This window comes from Phaenicophaeus curvirostris, chromosome 1, assembly GCF_032191515.1.
Source record: "Phaenicophaeus curvirostris isolate KB17595 chromosome 1, BPBGC_Pcur_1.0, whole genome shotgun sequence".
Lineage (NCBI taxonomy): Eukaryota > Metazoa > Chordata > Aves > Cuculiformes > Cuculidae > Phaenicophaeus > Phaenicophaeus curvirostris.
Window position 1 is genome coordinate 135,172,462 of NC_091392.1, and position 26,374 is coordinate 135,198,835.

At 36.7% G+C, this 26,374-nt stretch overlaps 1 protein-coding gene across 2 annotated transcripts in view; it reads left to right on the top strand.

The window, feature by feature from the left end:
* NLGN4X (neuroligin 4 X-linked) overlaps window positions 1-26,374 on the top strand; it is a 134,626-nt gene that overhangs the window by 105,648 nt on the left and 2,604 nt on the right. For both annotated transcript variants that reach the window (XM_069875421.1, XM_069875432.1), the window contains 2 exons: window positions 16,848-17,033; window positions 18,890-19,679. In XM_069875421.1, coding sequence (XP_069731522.1) covers window positions 16,848-17,033; window positions 18,890-19,679 — 976 coding nt within the window. The remainder of the gene's footprint in view (window positions 1-16,847; window positions 17,034-18,889; window positions 19,680-26,374) is intronic.

Here is a 26,374-nt window from a genome sequence, read left to right on the forward strand (position 1 = left end):
TGTAGTTTCTGCATAATAACAGAAGTTACACAGTTCTGTAAACACATATCTTTCATAATTTATTCTTCTATTAATTTTCATTGTATTATGACCATTGTAAAACAGACTTATAGAAACTATGTTTCTTTACAGTCATCCCAGCATGTAAGTTGGAAAATACAACTCAATATAATCTAGGATTTTCAAGAATGACACTTTTCATCACATCTACAGTCAAATAAAACTAGACCAGTAAGTAAAGTTAGGAACGTTGAATGCCAAAGCTTATCCCCTTTGTGCCAGCAATTAAGTGAATGGGCACAATAATCTGTTTACAAAATTAACTGGTGAGATACTTCAAATTTAAAAGAAAAACTATAAAATCCTGCAAGGATTATAGTTATCTTCAATTAGAATGTTGTTATTGTCACAGTATATAAAACGGTGGTCAGAAGAAAGGGATAAAGAAGGGTAAAGGAAATGGTAGCATAAGTACTTTTCATCTGTGGTTACTTTGTTTGTTCATGTGTATTAGTTATACAAAGTAGCCTTCTTTTCTGTTTCTAGGCAACACAAAATTGTTCCATTTTAATAGTAAAATATGTGAATAAATAACCATTTTAATAGGTACATAGAGCAAAAGAAATAAATGACAAGTTTACACTTCAAGAAAAAATTGAGTAAAAGGTCAACAACAATTAGATTAACTAAAGAACTTCAACAAAGTACATGCATAAATATGAAAACGTCCTTTAATTTTGTTTCTAGTGGCATAACATGAAGAGACACTTATACAAAGTTACCATCATTTTTGCTTCTCCCATCAATGCTTTATGTAGACAGATCAGAAGTAGCTATTTCATAGAATCACAGAATCATAGAATCATAGAATCATAGAATAACCAGGTTGGAAGAGACCCACCGGATCATCGAGTCCAACCATTCCTATCAAACACTAAACCATGCCCCTTAGCACCTCATCCACCCGTGCCTTAAACACCTCCAGGGAGGGTGACTCAACCACCTCCCTGGGCAGCCTGTTCCAGTGCCCAATGAGCCTTTCTGTGAAGAATTTTTTCCTAATGTCCAGCCTGAATCTCCCCTGCCGGAGCTTGAGGCCATTCTCTCTTGTCCTGTCCCCCGTCACTTGGGAGAAGAGGCCATCACAAATTCATAACCTTCCCTCCTGCCCCAGCTTATTTAATATATAACATGTTATTGTCAGCATTCTTTGCAAGCAGGATAGACTGGGTGGGGTAGGGAATCATATGCTGTATGTTGTATTTTCTTCTGAGCATTATTCTACGGACAGATAACATGCAGTGAAAGTACTTTTAGTGTAATTTATTTCTCAACTTGCAGAAGACTCAGAGCCTCTTGTTTTAGGATTATGTTCTTGAATACATGGTGCTAAGGAGAAATATGAATATGGTTTAATCTTGTGAAAGCATTTTTCCTCTCTTTTCTTCAAGCTTATGGATTCCTGGAATCAAGGGATAGCATCTACTAATCATCAGTTCTGTAGAAACCAAAACAAGTTGCTTAGCCATAACTGCAGAATGTGAACTCCTAGTCCTTAGAACTGGTTTCTGAAGAAACAATTATTTCTGTGACATTCTTTGGTTGAAAATAACAAATAAAAAGTCAGCATTTTTATAATCTTGAAATATTCAGAACATGAATACTGAACAGTTTCTAACCTTTTTTTTTCTCCTGCAAAAACCATCTGTTTCATAGCCAGAAGGATACAGGGTGGAACAATACATTTACATTTCATAAAACAAGAGGTATATGTGCAAATCCAGAAGTAATTTCAAATTTTCTGTATATTTAATGCATCTTTTAGGAATTTCTGTATTAATCTTTTACTAATGTAAAGAATCTGAAGGCATCAAGAATGGTTCTGGGAAATACCTATTTTGGGGTTTATATCCAGATTTAATTGAAGATTTTCAGGCTTCTAAGGTGCATTTTCTCCTATGGAAAATCATTTCAGAGTAACCAACCTAAAGTCTGGAAATTGTCATGCTACCTTTTAGAAAATGCTCCTTTTTTTCTTCTTCTGCAGATAGATTTTTTCTTTCATCATTTATACCTGGTACCGTTGGGTGATAATTAACATATTCTCACAATAATTTTCCTAGATTTTGGACCCTACAGCCTCTTAGCTTTGCTTGTTTTGTAGAGGATCTGAGGTAACTTCAACTCATTGAGTATCATTTGCAGTAGAAACTAGTAAAGTCTTTCATCTTTTACTAATGAGTGTAGGTGTATCAAGATTGTTTGCTGCTTTCTCGCATGCCAGTAGGAAAGTGGGACTGATTCTGCAGGAATACAATTCATGTGCGATACTTTGATAGGATGACTCATGCTTTGTAAAAGAAGTAGTAGTACAAATTAGAGTTTAAATACTAACAATTTTGAGAAGCATGTTAACTGCTGTCACGGCCCTGACAGGTGGCCGTCTTTCCAGCCATCCCTCTGACCTGCACTGCTTCCCAAGAGGTATCTGTAATTTCCATCTTCCTTCTGGTATCTCTAGAGAGCAGTAACTGATCACCTCCTTCCCTGATTTTTCAACACCGTTTTGCTGGATAGGAAGATAAATCCTATCTGATACACTTCTGTGGGCACTTCCATTACTTGCCGTTGATGGCACATATCAGTAGGTGCTGAGGCTGTGCTTGCTGTGCCCTTAGAGATTAGTCCTATTAAACTCCATCTCTTGTCCGTGTGAAGAGTGATTCCTTCAGTGGCAGTTGACAGCAGGAGTATAATCCAGTGTTTTAATTTTCCCTCTAGAATAAGCCGGACTCTTTTTCTCAATTCTCCTCCTTCTCCTCCCCCTCAATTCCCCCCCCAAACAACAGAAGATGTTAGAAAGATAAATCATCCTTTGCAAAAATTTGTCATTGTGAGTAGGATCCTCCTACTATTTATATATCTGTCCGAGAAGCCATTTTCTTGATACTGTTGTGAATATTTTCTAGCAAATGATCAAGGATTTGTGTTATTTTGCTTTTGAAATGTGGTGGTCTGAGTACAGCAGTAGTGAGCGTTGGGGAGGATATCCCCAAAAATCACCTCTGAGGGTAAGGGATTGTCACTGCATGATTTCCAGTTGTCTCTCAGAATTCAGCAAAACTGAGTCCATCCTGAAGAAAAAGCTAAGAGCTAGAGCATAATTTGGAAATATTTAGAAACTTTAGAATGTGCTCTAAAGCCCATTCTAGTTCAATTTCTTTATCCCAGTATTTCTAGGTTTCTCACATGATATTAAAATCACTACATGGATATATAAACATAAGCAGTGCAATAACTAAACCCTTCAGGCTGAGCAAAGTAAGTTTATCCTGAGATATATAAAAAGGAAAAAGAGTTTTAAAACTAGAGAATAATAATAATCCATTAATGTTAGCTTTTATGATTTAGTGCTATAAAGCATATGTTATCATTTAGAAAAGTAAGCACAGAAAAAATAAGCCAAATCCAAAACCCAAGTACAAATACATTAATGGGGAAAATCCCACACTACCTGGAAGATAAGATTAAACAATTTTCCTTTATAAATTATTAAGCTAATAATCAAAAAATCTAATTCCTCCCTAAGGCCTGGAGTAATTCTATTAGGAAGTCATCATATACCACTTAAGAGAAGGAAGTTTATGGGATGCCTATGAAATGAACGATATTGTAGAATGAACTAAGCTACCACGGGTTACTTTTATATTAAAATGGCCAAAATCTGTGTGTTCTTTCATCTTATTATAAGCTTTACCTTACCTGTTGTTACAATATTAATAAGGAAAAAAAAATCAAAGAAAAACAGCAAAGACATGAATCAGAGAAAGAAGGAATTTTAATATTTATCTCAACCTAATTAGCTCACCTGTAGCTGCAGAGTCGTAGGGTCTAATGTTTGGAAACTTACAACTAAGACAACCTTACATAGTAACCAGACTTCTGGTGAAAAAGTTTAGGGACACCCACATATGATCCTCCCGAACACTAAATTTAGCCACAAAACTCATAACCTTTGCAGTCTGGTCTAACAATTAGTTTTGATTTAACACAAAGTAAGCTTAACCATTTATTGAGCATGTTAAGAGTGAAAAACTAGAACACTCTAGGAAATTTTATTTTTCTTCAAGTCTTAAAGACTGATGAAAAAGGAAATTTAGTAATGGCTCTGAGCAACCTTATCTAGTTAAATATGTCCCTGCTCACTGCAGTGGAGCTGGACTAGATGATCTTTAAAAGTCCCTTCCAATCAAAACCATTCTTTGATTCTGTGATTGTATGGTGTGCTAGATCCTCCAGCTGAAAATAAAATGATACACATTTGATGAAAACTGCTACTTTAATACATCATGGTTTTTCTTTAAGTACTATACTTTGCACGCATGCACTGACAGGCTTATTCAGCAGGCATTTTAGATGTTGAACAGGAAACTTCATTTTAAGGGAGCATTTAGTACATAAAAAATAGTGGATCAAGATAAACAATTATGAATCATTTACTCTCGTTGAAATCCATTTGTGCTGTGCCTTTCTCAAAGGGTTCTGTACAGTATAATTATTAATATTTTTTAGAAGATATGTGCAGAGCATGTAGCATAAAATGACTTTTAATAATAATTCCGCTTTTCAACTTTATTTTTGGCTCCCAGAAAATTTAGTAAAGGTTTTGTTAATGATTAGTCACTGCCAGGGTAGTGAATGGTAAAGTTCATTTCTTGACAGTCCCTTCCCTTAGTACTTTGTGAGGGAGCTGAGAATTTATCAGATTATTAAGGATGTTACAAATTGTAGTTAAATATTATCAACAAAGCTGATGTATCTAATTTCTCAGAAAAATCCTACTGCGTGTTACATGAGCTTTCAGAACATCATGCTATTTAGTTTATATGTTATTGACACTGTACTTCATAATGGTAGGCACCACAAATAAATAAGGCAAGGGCATAATCAGTTTTTTTCAATCGATATATGTAATTAGCTTCTCAGAGCAAACCATTTGTTAAGAATAAAATACTGCAATATTCCTGTTCATTTATAGCATTTCGCTGTTAGCTCAGAAGTATGCACTTGCAGTCTGATGATTTAAGAATTGACCACTCTCTACATCACTAAAAACTCAGTTCTTACGTAAGCCTAAACAAAGTATTATTTATAAGGCAAAATAAATGTTTATGAATTTTGTTTCACTTACTAGTAATATTTTTTTAAATTAAAATCACAAAGCAATATCGAGAAATAGTACAAACAATTTTTCATGCAGAGTCAATTTAGCTTTCCTCTCAGTACCATATGTCCTTGTTTTCTCTGCTAATCAACAACATGTATTTTATTTCAACAATGTTCAAAGTATGTTTTTGAAGATAATGTCTAGAATTGATCCATAACCAACTGATGCCTCCTGCACAGGGCACTGATGAGTGTCCAGGCTTCAAGCCAGCCAAATGTTACCAACACAAAATCTCTTTCCTGAAAGAAGAGTTAATGTTTTTTTCATCATAGGTTAACTAGCAGTGATGCAGTAGAATCTGCCTTTCAAATGCTGCTGAGTGAATAATAGCTTGTGCATTGGGCCAGGTACAGCTGCTGTGTTCCAATTCTGTGATTGTAAGCATGCTCTTCTTCCGTAAGCATAAGAAAGGAAGCAACAGCAGCCACAAATAACTGTGCTGAAATTTGTGGACGTATAATGAGGAGCTCTGTTTGTGACCAATGTCTTTTTCTCAAGTTAATGGATAAAAAGTACTCACTCTTTAAGTATATATATTTGGTGTTATAGATGCCAATATAGTTATTCACTCATAGAGCCCTGAACTCTGAAACAAAACATTATTAAAAAAATAATAATAAATTCTAACTGGAAAATGAGGAGCTTTTTCTCTTCATCTGCTTTGCAAATAGCTATTCCCACTCTAACTAAAAAACACAAAGCTTTTATTTTAGTGGGCTTTTAATTCTGAAACTACTATTCTCCATTCCAGAGGTATGATATTTTGCTGTCCTTTAAAGTTCCTAGCTAAAAAAAAAAGAAAAAAGCACAGTTAATTTTAATTTTTATAGTCTTAGCTCTCTAAATGTTATGCAGTCTTTGCCAGTTTAGGGGAATGGAGTTTATACCTGAGAACAGGAAGCAATACAACCCAATCAATGAGGTAAATCATTGTCTACTTCTTGCAGCTGAGAATGATACTTAATTAAACAATTGTCCATGCAGCAGAAGACAAGTGAGAGCATTGCTAATGACCACTTGATAACCATCATACTCTTATAAGTAATCAGTCCTCGTAAGAATTCTGCCATTACAAATCACATTTTATAATAGATTAATGGTTTCAGGCTACCTACTAGGAACATATTTCTGATTAGGTGCTGCATTCTCTTCCTTTCATTGTCCTACTATTTTCATTTATAAATGCTTACCTCTGTAGGTAGTCCATTCAAACTAAATTTTTTTTCCTAAATTTTGCATCTTCTGTGTTATGTATTAATTATTCAGTATGTGTTACTGCTCTGCTTTCTGATACTTTGCTGCATTCATTCTTCTAACTATGCATGCAGTCTTAAGCTCAAAATGAGACACATGAGAAAAATATGAACAGGCACAAAAATTCAGCTTCCTTTGAGGGATACGCACTGTGGTTTGAGGACAAGATCATAACTGACTGACCTTTGTTTTCCTGTTTATAGTGGGGCCGCTGTCACATCAGATCAGCTCACAAAGTCACAATTTGTGCCAGCTACCTGCATGTCACTGAGAAATTTTTGAGGCTTTTTTGATCACTGAAAGATTTCCCAGAACATCTGTTCTGCACATTTTGAGGAGAATGAATGGTGTTGATTTGTAAATGCCTACAACAGTGTCAAGGGTATGCAAGAGTCTCTTGCAAGAGGCTGTAATTAATCCCAAACTAGTATGACCCTTGTAATATGTTTTTGTTCTGCATGTCTCTTTCCCACTGCAGGACCAAAGAAGAGAATGAGCATAATCCTTCTTACATTTATTTGCCATTTGAATCCTTACACTCAGCTCACACCCCTACAAGAAGCTCTATGAGCTGGACATTACCTGTAGGACATCTGTTGCATTAGTATGCCTCGACTGCACTGAATTCATATAATCAAAGTTGTCTTCTATGCTTATTAGATAACATAAGAGGGTTATTTTAGTTTATTAACTGAAACATACAATTCCAAGTGTATTCCCATTGGACGTAGTGGGCAGATATCTGATTAATGTTTCAAGTCAAACAAGTTGAGTGAAAAGATAATGGGAATATTGCACTCAGATTGACCTGCTAATAGTCCTTAACTAATATGTTCAAATTGCAAAATATGTGCAAAACCTCATTTTCTAATAATTTCATTCACTCAAGACAAAATGATTAGGCTCGTTGCTATTTGCCATTCAGTGCTTACATAATACATCAAAAAGCAGTATTCTTACAGGAGAAGAGGTGGCTGTAGTGTAAGAAAATAAACCTGGAAGTGAGAAGATACATGTCAGTGCTGGTGACTACTTCCTAAACTGCCAACAAGGTTCACTGGAGGACCACTTTTTTAATTTGGTTGAATACTAAACCAAATAGTTTTCTTTAGGATAGCTTGGAAACTTACAGGCTTACAGTGCAATTTTATTTCTCTTAAAAGTGGCATTATATAAAACCAACAAAAAATATTAAGTAACTTGCTTCTAACTTCTAAACAAAAAATAACCTAATGAAGTTCTTAATGTGAGCTTGTATTTCTTATTTCCACAGTGACTTGCAAGCACTTGGTTTCTGAGACCAGTGTTTAGTGCCATAGTACTGTCTGCTTGGTCACCTGGTAATTTTCCTAGCAGGAAAAAGCTATGCCTAATCCCCTATAGCCCTTTTCTTCAGAAGATTCCAATCTTTTTAATCTTATAATTATAGATAAATATCCTTTTTCTTTTTTTTATAGCTGGTTTCCATTTATGTCATGAAGGTTAACTTCCCTATCATTGGTAGGGGTAAATCTAATGTCTTTGCTTGTCTTTACAATATGTAACTTTTTTTTTCTGTGTCCTATTAGGCTTTATCTATTATGGATGACCAGCTAAAGGTGCTCTTTTCATCAAAATATTGACAATTTAGTTGAAAAAATCAAAAGTATATTAATTCAGATTTAGTTTCATGTAGGTTTCATCTGTATTTTGTAATAATAATAAAACAGTATTTCCCAGCTTTTATAGACCTACAGCACACCTCTTCTTAATGAAGCAGGATTCCTCAGAAGAGAACAGACACTTAGAAGTGGAGGTCTATGGCACAACAGTGGAATAATGTATTGGATCTGTCTAGGATGGAATTAAATTTCTTCAGAGTCGCCCACATGGTGCTGTAGTTTGGTTTTATGGCTAAAAGAGTGTTGATAATACATCGATGTTTTGACTTGCTAAACAGTGCTTGCACAGGGACAAGGCCTTTTATTTTCCCATTAAATCATAGAGCCAGTAGTCTGGAGGAGGGCAAGAGGTTGGGAGGGTGATCAAGAGTTGGGACAGCTGACTGAGATATAACATGCTATATAACATCATGCTCAGAGGACATAATGTCAAAGGAAGAAGTGAGGTGGGTTTGGTTTCCAAGTAGCTGTTGTTCAGAGACTGGTTAGGCATCCATCCATCTGCCTGAGGGAGTTTGTGAGTGATGCCTTTTACTTCAGTTGTTCAGTTTTTGTTTTTTCTTTCCTTCACCTATTACACTCTCTTTGTTTCAATCCAGAAGTTTTCTTGTGTTTATTCTTTGAAGTTTCTCCTTGTATATTTCAGGGGTGGGTGTGGGTAGGAAGAGTTGCATGACCAGCTTTGTGGATGCTTGTCTGCTGGCCAGGGCCAACACACCACAAAAACAGTAGTGGTTCATTCAATTGTTTTTCTGTACTCGTTACTCATAGTGCATTTTTCTTCTCAAATGCCTTTGGATCTGACCATCTAGGTCAGTAATTAGAGAATATTTCAAACCACAGGCTGACTAAGTACACCAGTCTCTTTTCCAATACATACTTTTTTTTAACCTTTCTTTTTTTCCTGGCAATGACTTCTTAGAGCACTTGATTGATTTTAGCTTGTTTTCTTTTGAGTTTAATCAGGCTGTTTGTAATTCATTCAACAACAATCTTTTTATTGGACATGCTGTTTTATTGATTGTATTTTGTGTAATGGCAGGTTTAACTTGTGAATATTTGGATAAATAGTAAGTAAGAAGACAACAGATCAATGAATGTGTTCTACAATGTTTGTTACTGTCATCTTTACTTGTTTGTTTTTTTAAATCTGCATTCATAACATTTGGCAAAATCTTCTTCAGTGATATAGTGTTATGTGCTACTCATCATGAATAATGATGATAGAATTGAATACTGAGAATATCTTTGATCTCTAATGCTTTAGATAACATTCATTGGCCTGACCTCATTGCACAATAGTCTCGGAGCATTTTACAATGAATAAGGCAAATTTAAAAGCAGTTAAGGTCACATACAAATTTCAACTGGATTCATTAAAACAGTTTCATTGTACAAATATTATTGCTTGACTGAAGGAAACTTGTTGACCCCCTGGTGCTGTGATAAATTTATGCTCCCTAAGAAGCCTTTTACTGTTTAGAAATGTGTATAAAAACAGGTTTAAAATCTTGTTAAAATGTATCCTATTGTCTTTTCTCAGTCTTTTTCCCCTAAATTTTCTTATAAACATATGCCTTTCAGGACATTTCAAAAGTCTTTTATGTATTTTAGACCAGACATTCTGAACTGTAAAGAACACAATTCCAGTACTGAAGCAATACACAAACAAATAATAGTATTCTCACTTCATCTTCTCTGACCCATTCTTTTGTGCTGCACATGGTAATGAGATGTTTTTTTCTGGACATCAGATTTAGGTTTTGTTGTCACAAAAGAAGTAATTAGAAAGAATACATCAAGACAGAATCATGAGACTGTTTTCTTTCTTAAATCTGAGATAGAAAATTGGATTAAAGACAGCACTATCCTTTGCATCTTAACATAATCTATTAACTCATTTGACAGGCTGAGACAGTAGGACTTGTTTAGCCTAGAGAAGAAAAGTCTCCAGGGAGACCTAAGTACCTGAAAATTTCAAACTATTTTGAAGCTGAAGGAAAGTCATTAATGTTTTGTTTTCAGGATGAAGAAGTATCTGTGTAACATTATTTAGGCTGAACATTAGGAAAAAAATTTTCACAGAAAGGCTCATTGGGCACTGGAACAGGCTGCCCAGGGAGGTGGTTGATTCACCTTCTCTGGAGGTGTTTAAGGCATGAGTGGACGAGGTGCTGAGGGGCATGGTTTAGTGTTTGATAGGAATGGTTGGACTCGATGATCCGGTGGGTCTCTTCCAACCTGGTTATTCTATGATTCTATGATTCTATGATTCTATGATTATTTCTGCACAGACCCATGGCCACTCCACAGTCCTCACATTTGTGTAATCACTACATAAATATCTCAAACTTTTTCTACACAGAGTGAGTCTGTGCATCAGTGATGCTTGCCCAGATTTGTGGGGGCCATTCACGCTGCAGGAAAAATTCAGCAATGCTTTTCTTCCCAATAAATGTATGCCAAGGACACCATCACTCCATCTTCCATCCCATCATCTTCGCAGTAAGGTTTACGTGGTATTGTTTAAGTTATGCATAAAGTCAAAACAAAAAGCAATATACAGTTATATCGATTCCAAGCAAAATATTATCTAGCCAAGCATCCTGCCTCCAAATACTACTGAGGTTGCTCGGAGACCATTAGGAAAGGGTAAGTGGAGGACAAACTTATATAATAATTTCCTCTAATACTCCTCTGTCCTCCAACTGTTTATATCTCAGGGACTTCTTAAACCAACAGCAGGCTCTATGTACTTAGTAATCCCTGATGGATTTCACTTCACGTTTGAACACTTCAACATTTGAGCTCAGCAAGCACAATTCTATAGCAGTAAATGTGATGTGTATACGCAAAAGATGTTAGAAAATATGAATGCTGCTATGTTTGTCATTTGCTTTTTCCTCTGAAAAGGCCCTACTCTTGTTTTCACAAGTGAAAACAACAAAAAAAAGACATTATTATACTTCAAAGCATAGTCTCTTGTGTCTTATTTATATTGCTTATGTCATATTTCTGATCATATGCTGTATAAACCAATCTTATTGATGAGAATTTTGCATGGCGAACAAATTAAAGCAGACTATACAGGTCTGGACAGGAATCATGAAGAGTCATAAAGACAAAAGAAATATGAATCCAGACAATGGAGCCGAACTTCTTAAAAAAGCAGGCGAACAGATCAAAATGTATTAGCTAGATTTCCTGTTTACTAATCTCTCATTGTGATATCTCAGTTTTTCAATGTGTCTCATTAGTTTTCATTTAAAAGCTAAGCCTTGGAAATTAAGATTTTTCTTTTGAGAAAACCTGTAAAGGGCAGAAGAGGAAGAAAAGTATTTAATTTGCAGTGAAGGATGTACCTCATCTCAATATACACTTTTAAAATTGATTGTAGTAGCTACTAAAATATATGATGGAGGAAGGTTTAATAATTCGTTACTTGTATTTTCCCCCCTTAAGTGGGAAAGAAAAGAACTGGTTAACTTTCTGCTTTGTGGTTTTATTTAAATCTTACAGCCAGTGCGTTTTACTGGTACCTAATTGTATTTGTAAATTTAGATACTATTTTGAACAACACCCAAGTTGTCTATTTCAATTTGGAAGATTTTATGCTATCTACTGCAGTATTAGCTTTTATACAGAAATTATTGGATAAATAGATTATATTTTATAAATGAAGGGGTTTTTTTATACTATGTGCGGCAGATTTAAAAACCTGTCTTAAGAATTACTAAAGTAGTGTGAAATGCTTTTTCCTTGAGCAAAGGAAATATTTATTTATTTAGTTGTTGTTGCTATTGGAAAAAATCTACTGAAGTGCTTCAACTGGAAAAAAAAAATGCAGTTGTAGTTTTCCTGGGTTGCCCTTAAGTTTCTAACAATTTATAATCTATTGCAGTAGTACAGGTGTTTTGATCATTTTTACCACTGTTCCACTCTTCACATAGAGCAGGCAGCTTCCACCACACATGCCTTTATCACACAATCTTTCCTTTGCATATGGTGCTGATACAGGAGTTCATGTCATTGCTGACTGATGTATAAGGTATAAGTAAGGCAGCAGTCAAAAAAAAATCTGAAAGCAGAAGTGTGGCTCAGTATCTAGTCTTCTACTTGCAATGTTTTGGGAGCAAATGAACAGAAAAGAAAGCAAGAAAGTGATAAAACAAGGAAGGAAGAAAAGGAAGGAGAGGGGCAGAGAGGAAGGAAGGGAGGGAGGGATTAATGAAAAGGCACAAAGTAATGGAGAAACACTCATAGTTGAAATTTAGGCTTCAGCCCGCCATCAAATTGATTTGAAATGGATTAGGCCCAGGGCCCAAAATGTGAAGAGAAAGAGCAGGCTTTTCCTGCAATAATGTAATACTGGCTATTATTATGCAAGAAGTGGCAAAAGAAAGTTGTCACAATATTTTAGGTTTTGAATAATTTTAAAAGAACAAGAAAACAGTACATAGGAATAAAATACAGATTGCTAAAAGATTGCAGTTATATTGGTGGCTCTATTTGTCTTTAAGGATGAAACCATAGTTCTCAGGTCATAATTTGCTTTATTTAACTTAATGGTAGTTTGGTTTGGTTTTTTTTCTTTGTCTTTCTTTTTCCTAGTGTATGCATTTTAATTATATTTTTTGTTCCTTTTTACAGGGAGTTTAGTAATCATGCCAATTAGAAATATATGAAATATAAACTCTCTTTTTCTACACAGCTACTTCAGAGTAAAAAAAAAATCAGTGAAACATGTCCTGACTGGAAACAAATTCCTCTCCACTTTTTACTGGTTATATACAGGAAAACTGGAGCAAAGTTAGAGGAGTCATTTAGTATTCTCATCTCAATAGCAAATAGAGGAGACTCTACCCCTTTGCCAATCTCTCTCTACTGAACAACAGCATCCACGAGTAGTAAAGATGACTTTATTCTCTAGGTAGGGACTGATTTCACCTAAACCTGCCTAAAAAGTAGGTTTCAGCTCTAAGCTTGTCTTCTACATTTGTCTCTTTTCTTCAGAGAAAGAAAATTACTTTGATGGAAATTCAACCAACCACAACTAAATGTCTAAAAAGCTGAAGCTACTTTTGCAGGGTTTTTTTGTCTCTCCATAGCAGCTGTCAGGTTAGTACTAAGAAAATTAGATTGGACACAGAGCTTTTAGGTAACTATAGTGAACAGTGTTCCATATATCCTTCCATATTTCCTCTGATCTGTATCTTAACATGACACAACTATATCATTTATGATTAATGTTGCTTCTTGACATACTCATGCTATTCACCTTATCTATTCAATGCCCATAAATCACAGCAGAACTTTCAGCTGAAAATAGTTTTGTCTAAAAATTAGTATAGATTATATTCTAACATCATAGTTACTATGAGCAAAATGTTTTATAATTGTTAAGTACCCTACTTTAGTTATTTGTATATCTGGATAAGATCCACAGCTGAAATGTGGCTGTACCTGAGCCTAGTCATTGCTAATTGAAAATCTATGGTTGGCAGTAATGTTCAGTCTGGAAGGAGTTTGCAATGTTAGTAGCCACTTCTTACAATGTCAACCTGTGTGCAACTGCTGTTCTCTTCCCACTTCCCTCTCTTTAATTTTACACAGTGTCCTTCTTCTCTTGCCCTTCTTTTCAAGCTGACCTTTACTTCAGAAGACTAATTCCCTGGTTACAAATCAGTCCAGCTGGTGGTCATCTTTCCCTCTGGCACAATAAGTTTGGAGAAAATGTCCCCTAAAACAATTTGGGGTATTTCACTCAGCACAGGTGGGATGCACTCACATTCTTCCTTTTTCAGCTGTTGCTGCCCATGGCATTTTGCAGTGTGAGAGGCATGTGGTTGCCTTTCCAAAACATTATTTAAAGGAAGAGAGATCTGTGAAATCAGGAACTGAGTATTACTCTTAGTATTTTTCTGTATCATTACCAGGGAAGGGAGTTCTCTTTATTTTCCACATTGAGCTCTTGCCATTCCTTCTACTGTTGCATTAGGCTAGTGAGAAGTGAACTTACAGGTTCTAACTAAATCCTTTCAGATCACAGAATGCCCTTCAAATCATTCCAAGCTATAAAACAGGAAATATTTTTAACTGTACTTAAAGGCAGTGTATAAATCCACATGTCTGCTCAGGATTTTAGAGTGATGTGCTGAGTGTTTTTCAAATATCTTCACCGTGGTCACTTTAAAAAAAAAAAATCAAATCTCTTGGTGATGTGTGTTTCTGGACAAATAGTTATTCCTTGTCTGAATTTCTTGACATGGCTTTGAACAAATAATTTGATCTAGTATTCAGAGCATGAAAGAAAATGCATCCTCACCAAGAAGAAAAGTTTATGAGTTCAGTTTTCAACATAGGGGGCTGACACTTTGCCGTGACAATTTGTTTTTAAATTAAGAAAATTTGTTCCTGCAATTAATGAGAATCAACAGAGAACTGCAGAAACAAAAGAATCTTTGTTTGTGTAGCATCACATATTCATTGACTACAGTTTTATGCAGTCACCTCTTTGTACATTTGGAAAGAATTCAAAATCACAAAGATCAACCAGCTTTAGTTTGATGTTGCTAGAAGAGCTAAAATGTGTTTAGGCTCTGAATATTAATTACCATGCTGTTTTAAAGGTTACAACAGTCAATTTCTTGCAGGGACGTCATAGTTCTGATTGAATAAAAGCTTAATTATAGAATATTATAGAACATTGCAGTGAGCTGCAGCTACAAAGCCAGCAAGTGGGTTATTCTTTCTTTGACAGTCCTAAAAAGATAATAAAGGCGTGTGAAAAAGAGAAAAACAGACCTGTTAAAAAAAAATGAAGCGATTATGGATTAAGAATTTGTTTGATTTTTCCCTATTGGTACAGAAAAGAAAACAGAAGATGTTACTGCTGTTCCAGCTGCTATGCTTGCCATTATTAGGGACTTTTTAAAAGAAAGTTATATCAAATGCTATTTAACAATAAGGGTATGATTCATATTGCTGCAATTGAAGTGACTTTTATGAAAAATACAGTGACCGATCAGACACTTGCTGACATTAAATATCTATTAATAATTCCTAATTAAATATGAAAAAGATTCTTTTGGGTACAAGGTAATGCATTGCATTCAATGATGTCTAATCTTGAGTGTAGAAATTTATGTCATCACATAGCATTCCATATTTAGAGTTTAGTCTTTATCTTGCTTTTAAACCTTGAGGCTGGATTTTGCATCTTGTAGGAATTTTACCACAGAACATTACAGAAATACAGGTGTAAATGTCCAACAATTTCTTCTTCTTTTCTCTTGCCTTTTCTTCTCTTCTGTTTTTTCCATACTGTGAATCCCTTCTACCCAGAGAATTTTCATACTACCTATCACTGAAAAAATATTAATAACTACAGTCAGTGCAAAGAGATTTATTCCCCTTTGCCAAAGAAGGCGAAATGTACTGCAAGGCCTTTTTTATCTAGGGACCTCAGGCTTCCCTTATGAGCATGAACGACTTGTTACAACAGACTAAAGTGGCTCAGGATTAAAGACTGTCATCTCAAACTGCTCTAGGGTCACAGATTTCCTGAGTCCTGGGGCCCTCTTCTGGCAAATTTGTCTGAATTGATAATTAGCTTGGAAACACTGGCCAAGTGATTTGCTTGTTTTGTCTTGATATGCAGCTGTCAGTAGTGCTTAAATCAGTACTGTGCATCTGAAAACTTCTATATGCTGTAAGGTGTTTCTAATAGCCTTCTGACTTCTAGTTGTCTGACAAGAAACGTCTATGGGAGTTAAAAAGAGGATTGTGAATACATGGTTCAGTGTGGTAATTTGGACACCGCACAAGGTCTTATCTGTGAATGATTGGTAGAGCAGATAACTGCAATGTTTCACCTTTGCTGGTTTCAGAAAAAAAACAAAATTGATCTCAGTCCTAGTCTTTTGGTCATTTTGTTCTCAGTTGCAAGACAAGCAGCGAACATGTCATTCTTTGTTTCTAAAATCTGATAACCACAGAACAGGAAGAAAAGATAGCAGTGCAGCTTTCCTTGCAGTTTCCAAGGAAAGAGACAAAACTTGATTTGTTCAGATAAAAATCTCCCAATGAAGCGCTGGATTGCCAGGGATTTACCTGCTATCTTCCTAATAAATATCCTTTGTGAAATATGAATTTTTTTTCCTAGACCTTTTTCCTGTTCCTTTTGCGATTTTCTTCATGGTGCTTCTGGTTCTAGGTATGTCTTGCCATGTAACAGGTACGATAATTTCTAGAGCTATGTAGCTGAGGGCAATTTTGGTCCATGGCAAGGAGATTTAAATTAATGTGAGAGAGTCTTGTTCTCAGGGGAAGGCTGGGTATCTCAGTTCTTCTTTGAAGAAAAATGATTTTCTAAATTTTTGTACCTTGCTTACATACAGTTATGAAATTTTAAAAACTTCAGTCTGTACTGCTGCATTGATATAGAGTTATTTCATAAAGGAAATAATTATTTTTCACAAACGTGACCTCTGCAGTAGGGAAAAACAAAGTAAAACCAAGCAGCATACAGAATGAGTTCCATTTCCTGCACTGGAGACATTTAACTAGGACTGTGACCTTTAAAAAAAGAAGAAAAGGAAAAAGCCCAGAAGATGACAAGATGGGAAGATGTGCTGTGAATATGTGGATACCCTGTAGCTAACTCTGTATCTGGTGAACTAAAATTATCTTTTTTTGCCTTATAGGTTTTTTAAGTACTGGGGACCAAGCTGCAAAAGGCAATTATGGATTGCTTGACCAAATCCAGGCTTTACGTTGGATTGAAGAAAATATTGGATCTTTTGGAGGAGACCCAAAAAGAGTTACCATTTTTGGATCTGGGGCAGGAGCTTCCTGTGTCAGTCTTCTGACACTCTCTCACTATTCAGAAGGTAACAATCTTCTGAGGAAAGCACTTTTTTAAAAAAACAACATCATAGTGTTAACAAAAATGACCAGGTCAAGTAGGCTGAATTAGAAATACATGGGACCTGTAACTTTTGTAAAATACCTACTAGCTAATATTCTGTATTTGTATTTGTCAATGTAAACATTTTTTCACGAAAAGTTTAATGCTGTTGTAGCAGAAATTTCCTACAACAAATGCCATAGGCAATATACTTAGCTTTGTCAACAGTCTCCACTGGCTCTTCTATCAAAGTATTTGCCCTAATTAACATGGAAAAGGTCAGTGGCCTTTTTCATTTTTACACGCTCTGTCTGCCCTTCTAATGTGTATTTAGATGCTTTCCTTACTTAATAATAACATAACCTTAATAAAACATGTATTTACCTCCCCACAAGTACCCTGTGATCCCACACAGAGTTCTGTAGATTTTGGTGTTTCATCTGTGTGAGTGTTTGAGCCCTCCCCCAATCCAACCCTCCTTGGCAAAAGAAAAACCCACAACCAAACCCAAGATTGTACAGCAGAAGTACTGAACCATAAACATTCCAAATCTACAAAGAATTTATAAAAGAAGACAAGACCAAGGTATCTATTGTATTTATAGATCCATGCTACTTCTATCACAGTGAAGCAGATGGAAATCCATGACAGAAGGCTAAGCCCTAGCAAGGAATTGTAGCAGGGCTGCAAGTAAACACACCCTATTTGTAGATACATACAATTATGCCTAACAATTTAGCCTATTAATACAAACAAGGTGCAGTGAATAACTGTTGAGTAAACCATGCCAAAATCAAGCAGATGGAACCATGAAAAACTTAACTAATCACATCACTGAAATTTTGTACTATGTGCAGTAAGTAATCATCACAAAAGTGTATTGACCACAGAGTTTTTTGCATAAATGCTTCAAGGTCTTTAAATGTTTTTGTAGCTGTTGCTGTCTTTGACGTTTCAAGAGCTTGACAGTAGATAACATGTGCAACAGAGGCCAGGCATTTTAGCTTAGGTATAAAATAGGCCATTTTAGTGATCTTACCAGGAAAAAACCTATAAGGCAGATTCACCGGTAGGCTCCATTTGCTTTTCAGTGCTCTGGTGACACAATAAATCTCTTCAGGCTCAGTCTTTCATCTCTCTTTGTATTAGTACATATGAAACAACAAGAAAGACTATGGAATCTCATTTTTCTCCCTTCTGAAATATGTAAATATATATTTAATTCAACATATAGGCAGTGATAACATTCACACAAACAAAAATTAAGATGGTAAAAGAAAAAACTATATCAGAGTAGAAGACTCAAGCTTGTTAAATTGATTTTAGCAGGGCAGATATTTTTCAAATTATGAGATGCATGGCTTCTGTGAAGGGATTGAGAAGTGTAATTTTCATTTGACCTTTAAGCTACTCAAGAGCACATTTATGAGAGTCATTTACATGGCAAAGAGGATATGATTGCTTGTAGCTGCTACTCCTTTAAAGAAATTTTTACAAGACTACCACTGTGCTAAAGCCAGGAGATTTCCATTAAAGATACAAGGAAACTGCAATACAAGCATGAGTTTTGTTCTTGAAACAGTAACCTGAAATCTTCATGTTTTATGTGTGTGAGCATCAAGAACGAGAGATTTTAACTAGTAGCCTATTACATTTGCTATAGTAGGGGAACAGTGAGTAGAATGTATGGAAACTGAGTTGAAATTTAGGTATATGCATCCTTTAGTTATTTTATAAACAAAACATTCTTTGCTTAGGGTCTGCTGCTTTTAATTTTTTTATATATATGTATTTTTTATTATATAATTCGATTTGCATTTAAACAATTTGCACCTGCAGGTTTGTTCCAAAAGGCAATCATACAAAGTGGAACAGCTCTGTCCAGCTGGGCAGTGAACTACCAGCCTGCCAAGTACACTCGGATACTGGCAGATAAAGTGGGCTGCGACATGCTGGATACCACTGATTTGGTTGAATGTCTTCGGAATAAGAATTACAAAGAACTCATTCAACAAACCATCACTCCAGCCACGTACCACATTGCCTTTGGGCCTGTGATTGATGGGGATGTGATTCCAGATGACCCTCAGATTCTCATGGAGCAAGGGGAGTTCCTTAACTATGATATAATGCTGGGCGTGAATCAAGGGGAAGGTTTGAAATTTGTGGATGGCATTGTAGATAATGAAGATGGTGTTTCCCCCAATGATTTTGACTTTTCTGTCTCCAATTTTGTGGACAATCTATATGGTTATCCAGAAGGGAAAGATACACTGAGAGAGACCATTAAATTCATGTACACTGACTGGGCAGACAAAGAAAACCCTGAAACCAGACGGAAGACCCTGGTTGCTCTTTTTACAGACCACCAGTGGGTTGCTCCAGCTGTTGCTACTGCTGACCTGCATGCTCAGTATGGATCTCCGACATATTTCTATGCATTTTATCACCACTGTCAAAGCGAAATGAAACCCAGCTGGGCCGACTCAGCTCACGGTGATGAAGTTCCTTATGTGTTTGGGATTCCCATGATTGGCCCCACAGAACTGTTCAACTGCAATTTTTCCAAGAATGATGTCATGCTCAGTGCAGTAGTTATGACGTACTGGACTAACTTTGCCAAAACTGGGTAAGTTTGACCTCCAGCATTTCTTTTTGTTCATAACATGCTTCCAAAATAGTGAGTATCCCGTAGCAGTGGCTTTAAATTCTGATCTTGCAGCAGTATTATGACACTATTTGCGTAAGAGAGAAGGTAATTGGGGCTTATTAATATTTAATAGATTTTTAATTAGTGTGTTCCCTCAAACTATTTTCTTTCAGAGGCTCAGTGAGAATAATAATGCATTGTAATTTTAATTCAAAAAATAGGGCAATTATTAAGACAAAGTGTGTCTCAGAGAAAATGCAGTTCACTAAGATACTGAAAAATCAGAGGAAACGTGTCTGCTACTTGAAGTAGATACCATCAGGCATTTATCTACTACAAAAGAAAGGAAACTCTTGGTTTTAGTGACCTTCACAGGAATGGGGACTCAGGGAGGAATTGGAACAGACATGCAGGCACTGGAAAGATTTTTCCCTCGGAGGGCTATAATGGCAATAATAAGTACTTGACTGGAATGAAGAAGAGACTCAGATATGAATTTTACTTTGAGAAGGTTGAAAATTTAAATTAATTCTGCTTACAAAACAAAATAGAGACATCAATGTTTTCCTGAAATAGAGTTGTAAACATCAAGGAAAGAACTCTCAAAGCAGATTAATCTGCAAGTGCTACTAATATTTTCTGTTCTCTTCCTTTAAAGAATATCAGAGTGTTTTACTTGAATAGCAAGGGCTTTTTTGTTAACCTTGAGTCTTTGGTACTGAATTAAAACAAAGATACTTGTGGCACAAAGGGGCTATAAATCTTTCTAATAAATGTTTAATGCCAGGACTGGGCTCTGGAAACTGCTGCTTTACTGCACTGCAGTGAATGGTATGCAGCTATACAAGAAAAATTCATAGATACCTAGTGTGAAACATTCAGAGGCTTCAGCAGCTCTTACAGCCTTTAATGAATCCAAATGATGTTCAAGGGAGAGAGATTTTGCAGTCTTAACAAAAACTCAAGCATGAATTGAGTAAAAAACAAATGCATCAAGTCAATTTACAAAGCAAAAAAACTTCACTTTAGACAAACAGGTACTTTTGCATGCAGAAATCCCACCGTACTGCAACAACAGTAAATGAACTGTGGAATATTTAGATGTATTTGACAACAATAAGTCCTCTGTACTTGCATGGACAAACTTTGAGATGAAAGCCTGGTTTATGGACAGAGAATGCTGTATGCTGTCTGTACCACAAACTCAGAAAGATGACTATACCATCAGTCTGTCTTTATTTTTATAGATGAACTGCCACGTATACATAGAGAACATCAAATCCTCATGAATATACATCATTGGACTTATGGAGATGTAAGATTTCCAAAGTCTCACTATTATTTACAATTACTTTATGACTATTCCTCACAGTCATATTTAAGCAATTTTTTGAGGCTGACAGGAGCTTCTCAGCCCCAGCTGCCACCATCACTCATAATTGCAAGCACTTCCCATCTGTTGCTACTTCAAAGCTAGTTTCAGCAGACTATACATGCCATCAGCTAGTTCTCTGGCTATGAATCCACTGTCATACTACACATGAAGGCACCACAGGTGCTTTGGGAGAGCCATCAGTCATTTCTGAAACTTTGCCATTGCTGATGAGACAGGGAAGGGGTATATCTTCTGTTACAAACTTGCCCCTTTACAGACAGGCTGAAAGATGCATCATTAAAAAAACTACTTCTAGCTGTAAAATTCAGTTTTCACTAAGACAGGAAAAGAGCAACCTAAGACGCATTAACCTGCTGGCTTCTAGTTTGTTTATATGAACAATAATTAATTCTTCTGGGTAGTGCAATAGAGTACTTGGAGGAAAACAACGTTCAAACGTTACATTTGCTCTGCACTTCTAGCTCCTCCAATCAAAAAAAGAGACTTGTAGCGGCTCAAGCCTAGAGCAACAGGGAACATATATGGGGTAATCATTTTCCTCTCTACCCTCCCACATGCAACCTGGAATCCATGTGCCCACTCAGATCCACCAACTCTAAAAAAGAAAATATTGAAACTGTTCAAGACTGTGTGGTTGGGGTATTGTTTTGGGTTTCTTTCCACACCTTTTTTTTATAATTGATTGTTTCCCCTGCTTATTCAGATAGAACTTGGTTTTCTTTGTGTTTGTACCCATGGCAACAGATAAGAAAAATCTGTTAACTGCAAGATTGCATTATTCCAAAATTTCCTGAATGTGAGCCTTGAACATTAAAACTGCAGATTTATTTGATTTATTTTAATGTCTCTGAGAATTTTCCAGTCTTGATGACTCTCCTACAGGGGCTGCATCCAGGTACAATAATTACATATAATTATGACTCAAGTGGTGCATCCTTCTGATGGACTGTGATGGGCTTTTAACTGACAGGCCACTCGCTGCTAAAAGCCACACGTTTAATGGGCCTGTTGCCAAGGCTGGGTTTGAAGGGCAGGTCAGTCCTGTAAAATCACTAGGTGTCAAAGACACAGGACAAGGCACAGTGGTTTTGTTTTGTTTTACTTTCAAGTTAGTTACTGAAGCTAGCAAATATGAGATGACAATTACAGTGACTGTTTAATGGCAAATGTATCATGCTTGAAATAAATACCTGAAAGCTACATCCTCTGTTTACTACATTTCTATGACCTTTTTTTTCTTTTTGTTATTAACAGCCATTTTTGCCTTTTCAAAACTATGTTTCTAACATGCTTGAGAAATAAGAGAGCAATTTGTTACAGAGTGGGTGTGAGAAACTACATTTGGGATACAAAAATGACGTGAAAATACAGCTTTTGCTTCTACTAATGCAAAATTATATGTGAGAGCTTCATTGAGAGGTAGACTTAAAGCTTCAGTATGCAGCTAGTAGTACTATCCTAACTGTACTGGTAATTTCATATGCTCAAGTGCTCTGTTAGTTAGGGCCGGCTGAATCTTTCCCAGATACATCAGCAGGGAATAAGTGAACAATATAAGGGGATGCGTGCCAGTCCTTCACAGATACTCTGTCAGTTACTGTCTTGTGAAAAATTACTTGAAGTTTCATAGAGTAGTTATGAAGCCATGACCTCATTAGAGGCATCTGTTGAGTTTCTAAACATTACCGTCATTTGAGGAATTACAGTACTCTATTTTCACTCCCACATTGAGTTCTACTTAGTTTGATGATGGAAAAGATAAAGGCCTAAAGGATACATACTTTTTGTCTTTGTAATTCAGATGCATGCTTCTGAATTATTTTACTACTATTGACTCTGAAGCAAAAACCTAACTGATTTATTAGGGATGACTATGTTTTATATTCAGTTTGGCTTTCTAATGGAAGGCACAATTAAATTTAAAATTATTAAAGTGTATTTTCAAATCAATTCTCTGCAAACTCCTTTATGAGGCTGTTGCGTTTCTTTCTGATACTTTTGTCCAAAGAAATAACTGTCTCCAATGGCCAATCTGTGTTAGCCAAACAAAACAGTGTATTTACAATTTGCTTTCCTAAGTAGCTGTAATAGCTGACTGAGAGTGTGGCAACAGCAGGACCTGGTGATAAGTGAGGAGAGGAGGTAAGGGAAAATATGCTTGTGTATCAGTGCTTCAGGCAGGAGTGGCTGTGCGATTATTAATATTGTGACAACATGAAAAATAATGGAAGCATGAAGAAATGCCACACAGTTTTTCTCTCCCTCCTTCCTCCTAGAAGAGGACTGTTGAAAGAAAATAAATGATCAAGAGGTCTTTCAGTGACTTGGAGACAGACTCTGTATATTCGTATATAACTGCTAGGAGAGTTTGCTCTGCAATGAAGTTAGAGAACAATGCGAAAGAATGCAACACTTTTAAATCCGTTGACATAACAGTTTCATCGTCCTGAGTGATAGTTAATGCTGTTGCAGAAGGAATTAAAATATCAATGTATTTCAACATTATGTAGAATTATGGATAAGAAAAACCTTAAGTTTCCCCCAACATCCTTCCTGTGCCAGTATTACTAGATATTAAACACTCAGTTCCCTCCTTTGCTCTCATTTGTCAGCTACTAATTTACCTTGTGAACAGGATTGCCTGTTGCTCTTCAGCCAGCATCCATTGTGGACACGTTTACTTTATATAAACTGAAAAAGAAAAAAATCAATAAAGAGCAACATGTTAAACTGAGCAAAATCAGCGGAGACTGAAAGTGAGGGTAAAAAGTTATAGGTGAAATCAGATGATTCTGCACATCAATAAAAAATATCTTAGATAAGACAAGAAAGCTCATCACTCGGTCTATTATCATATGGAAAACAAGTTCTAGCATTTCATGATGGGGGAATTTTTTTATTACGAAGCTGTTTAAATTTGATTCTAAAGGTGGTGAAAATAAAGGATCAAAGAGTGAAATGAACAACAACAATCATCAATTTTGTTCTAGCAATGAGATAAAGAGAAGAAAAGAAAAGCCTCCCTGAATCTCTTAAGAAAGGAAAACAAGTTATCTAGTCCCTATGAAAGCCATTACTGGAAGAACTACAGAACTGAAAATATATTATCCATAGAATCATAGATGATTTACATCAGAAGGGACCTTAAAGGTCGTTTAGTTCCAATGCCCTTGCCTTGGGCAAGGACACCTTCCTCTAGATCAGGTTCCTCAAAGCTTCATCCAAATGGGCCTTGAACACTTCCTAGGGTCAAGGCAGCCACAACTTCTCTGGCACCCTGTTCATGCCATACTACCCTCACAGGAAAAAAAATTCTTCCAAGTATCTACTCCAAATCTACACTCTTTCAGCTTAAGACTCTCATCCTATCACTGCATCCGTGATGAAGAGCTCCTCCCCATCTTTCCTCTAGTCCCCGTTAAGTACTGGAAGGCTCCTATAAGATATCCCTGGAGCCTTCTCTTCTCTAGGCTAAACAACCCTGGCTATCTTAGCCTGTCTTCATATGGGAGGTGCTCCAATCCTCTGATCATCTTTGTGGCCCTCCTCTGGATTTGCTTTAATAGATCCATGTCCTTCCTGAGCTGAGAACTCCAGAACTGAACACAGTACTCTAGGTGTGGTCTCACAAAAGCAGAGTAGAGGGGCAGAATCACTTCCCTTGACCTGCTGGTCACACTTCTGTTGATGCATCCCAGTTGGCTTTCTGGTCTGCAAGTGCATATTGCTAGCTCATGTTGAGCTCCTCATCCACTAGCACCCCTAAGTCCTTCTCTGCTGAGCTATTCTCAATCCATTCTCTGCCAAGCCTGTATTTGTGCTTGGGATTGCCCTGACCCAGGTGCCAGGCCTTTCACTTGACCTTGTTGAACTTTATGAGGTTCTCATGGGCCTGCTTCTCAAGCACTGGTTAGGTCCTTCTTGATAGCACCCCTTCTCTCCAGCATGTCAACTGCACCACATAGCTTGGTGTCATCTGCAAACTTGCTGAGAGTGCCATCGATCCCACTGTCCATGCCTGCAACAAAGATGTCAAACAAACCTTGTCCCAGTACCAACCCCTGCAGAATTCCATTTATTACAGGTCTCCACTTGGACATTGAACCATTGATCACAACTCTTAAAGCGCAAGCATCTATCTGGTTCTTTGTGCACTGAGTGGTTCATCCATCAAATCCATGTAATGCCAGTTACTTTTCCCTTACCCACCAACACTGTAACCCCATTGTAGAAGGCCATCAAATTTGTCAGGTATGATTTGCCTTTACTGAAATCATATTAGCTGTCACCAACCAACCATCTCTTTATTTTCCATGTGCCTCATCAGATTTTGGGGGAGGATCTGCTCCGTGGTCTTGCCAGGCACAGAGGTGAGATGATTGGCCCTAGGTCTTCCTTTTTACTTTTTTAAAAACTGGGAGTTCTGTTTCCCCTTTTCCAGTCAGTGGGAACTTGACCATACTGCCATGACTTCTAAGATGTGATGGACAGTGGCTTAGCAACTTCATCTGCAAGTTCCCTCAGGACTCACATATGAACCTCATCAGGTCTCAAAGACCTGTGCACCTTCAGGTTCCTTAGATGATCTTGAACCTGAACCTCTCCTACAGTGGGTGATTCTTCAATTTCCCGATCCCTGCCTTTGCCTTCTGTATCTTGGGCAGTGTGGCTTCAGCACTTGCAGGTGAAGACGAAGTTAAAAAACTCATTGAACACCTCAGCCCTCTCTATTTCCTGGGCAAGCAGGTCACCCATTTTTTTTTTCCAGAAAAGGCCCACATTCTTCCTAGTCTTCCTTTTATCACTGACATACCTATAGAAGCTTTTCTTGTTGTTCTTGTCATCCTTGGGTAGATTTAATTCTATCAGGGCTTTAGCTTTCCTAATCTGATGCCTAGCTGCTTGGAAAATTTTTCTGTTTTCCTTTAAGGCTATCTGCCCTTTCTTCTGCCATCTCTAGGCTTCCTTTTTATATTTAAGTTGGATGCAATGAGTGTTTCCTCTTCAGTCTGCAGAGTGATGAAGTGATTCTGCAAGGGCACTTTAAGCTTCAGGGGAAGCCTCTTCCTCCTGTTGGTCCTTGCCCTTGCAAGCTTCCATACATTTTCATTATTGTCCCCACTTCTTTCTGTGTGTGCTTGTGGGGGAGGTTTTGGCTGTGGGCTGTGGGTCCATTGTAGATGATATTTTTATAACCATGACTGCAGATTATGATGATAAATATAATTAAGGTTATATTTTTATCACTGTGATTGTAGTGGGTTTTTAAAGGAAGGTG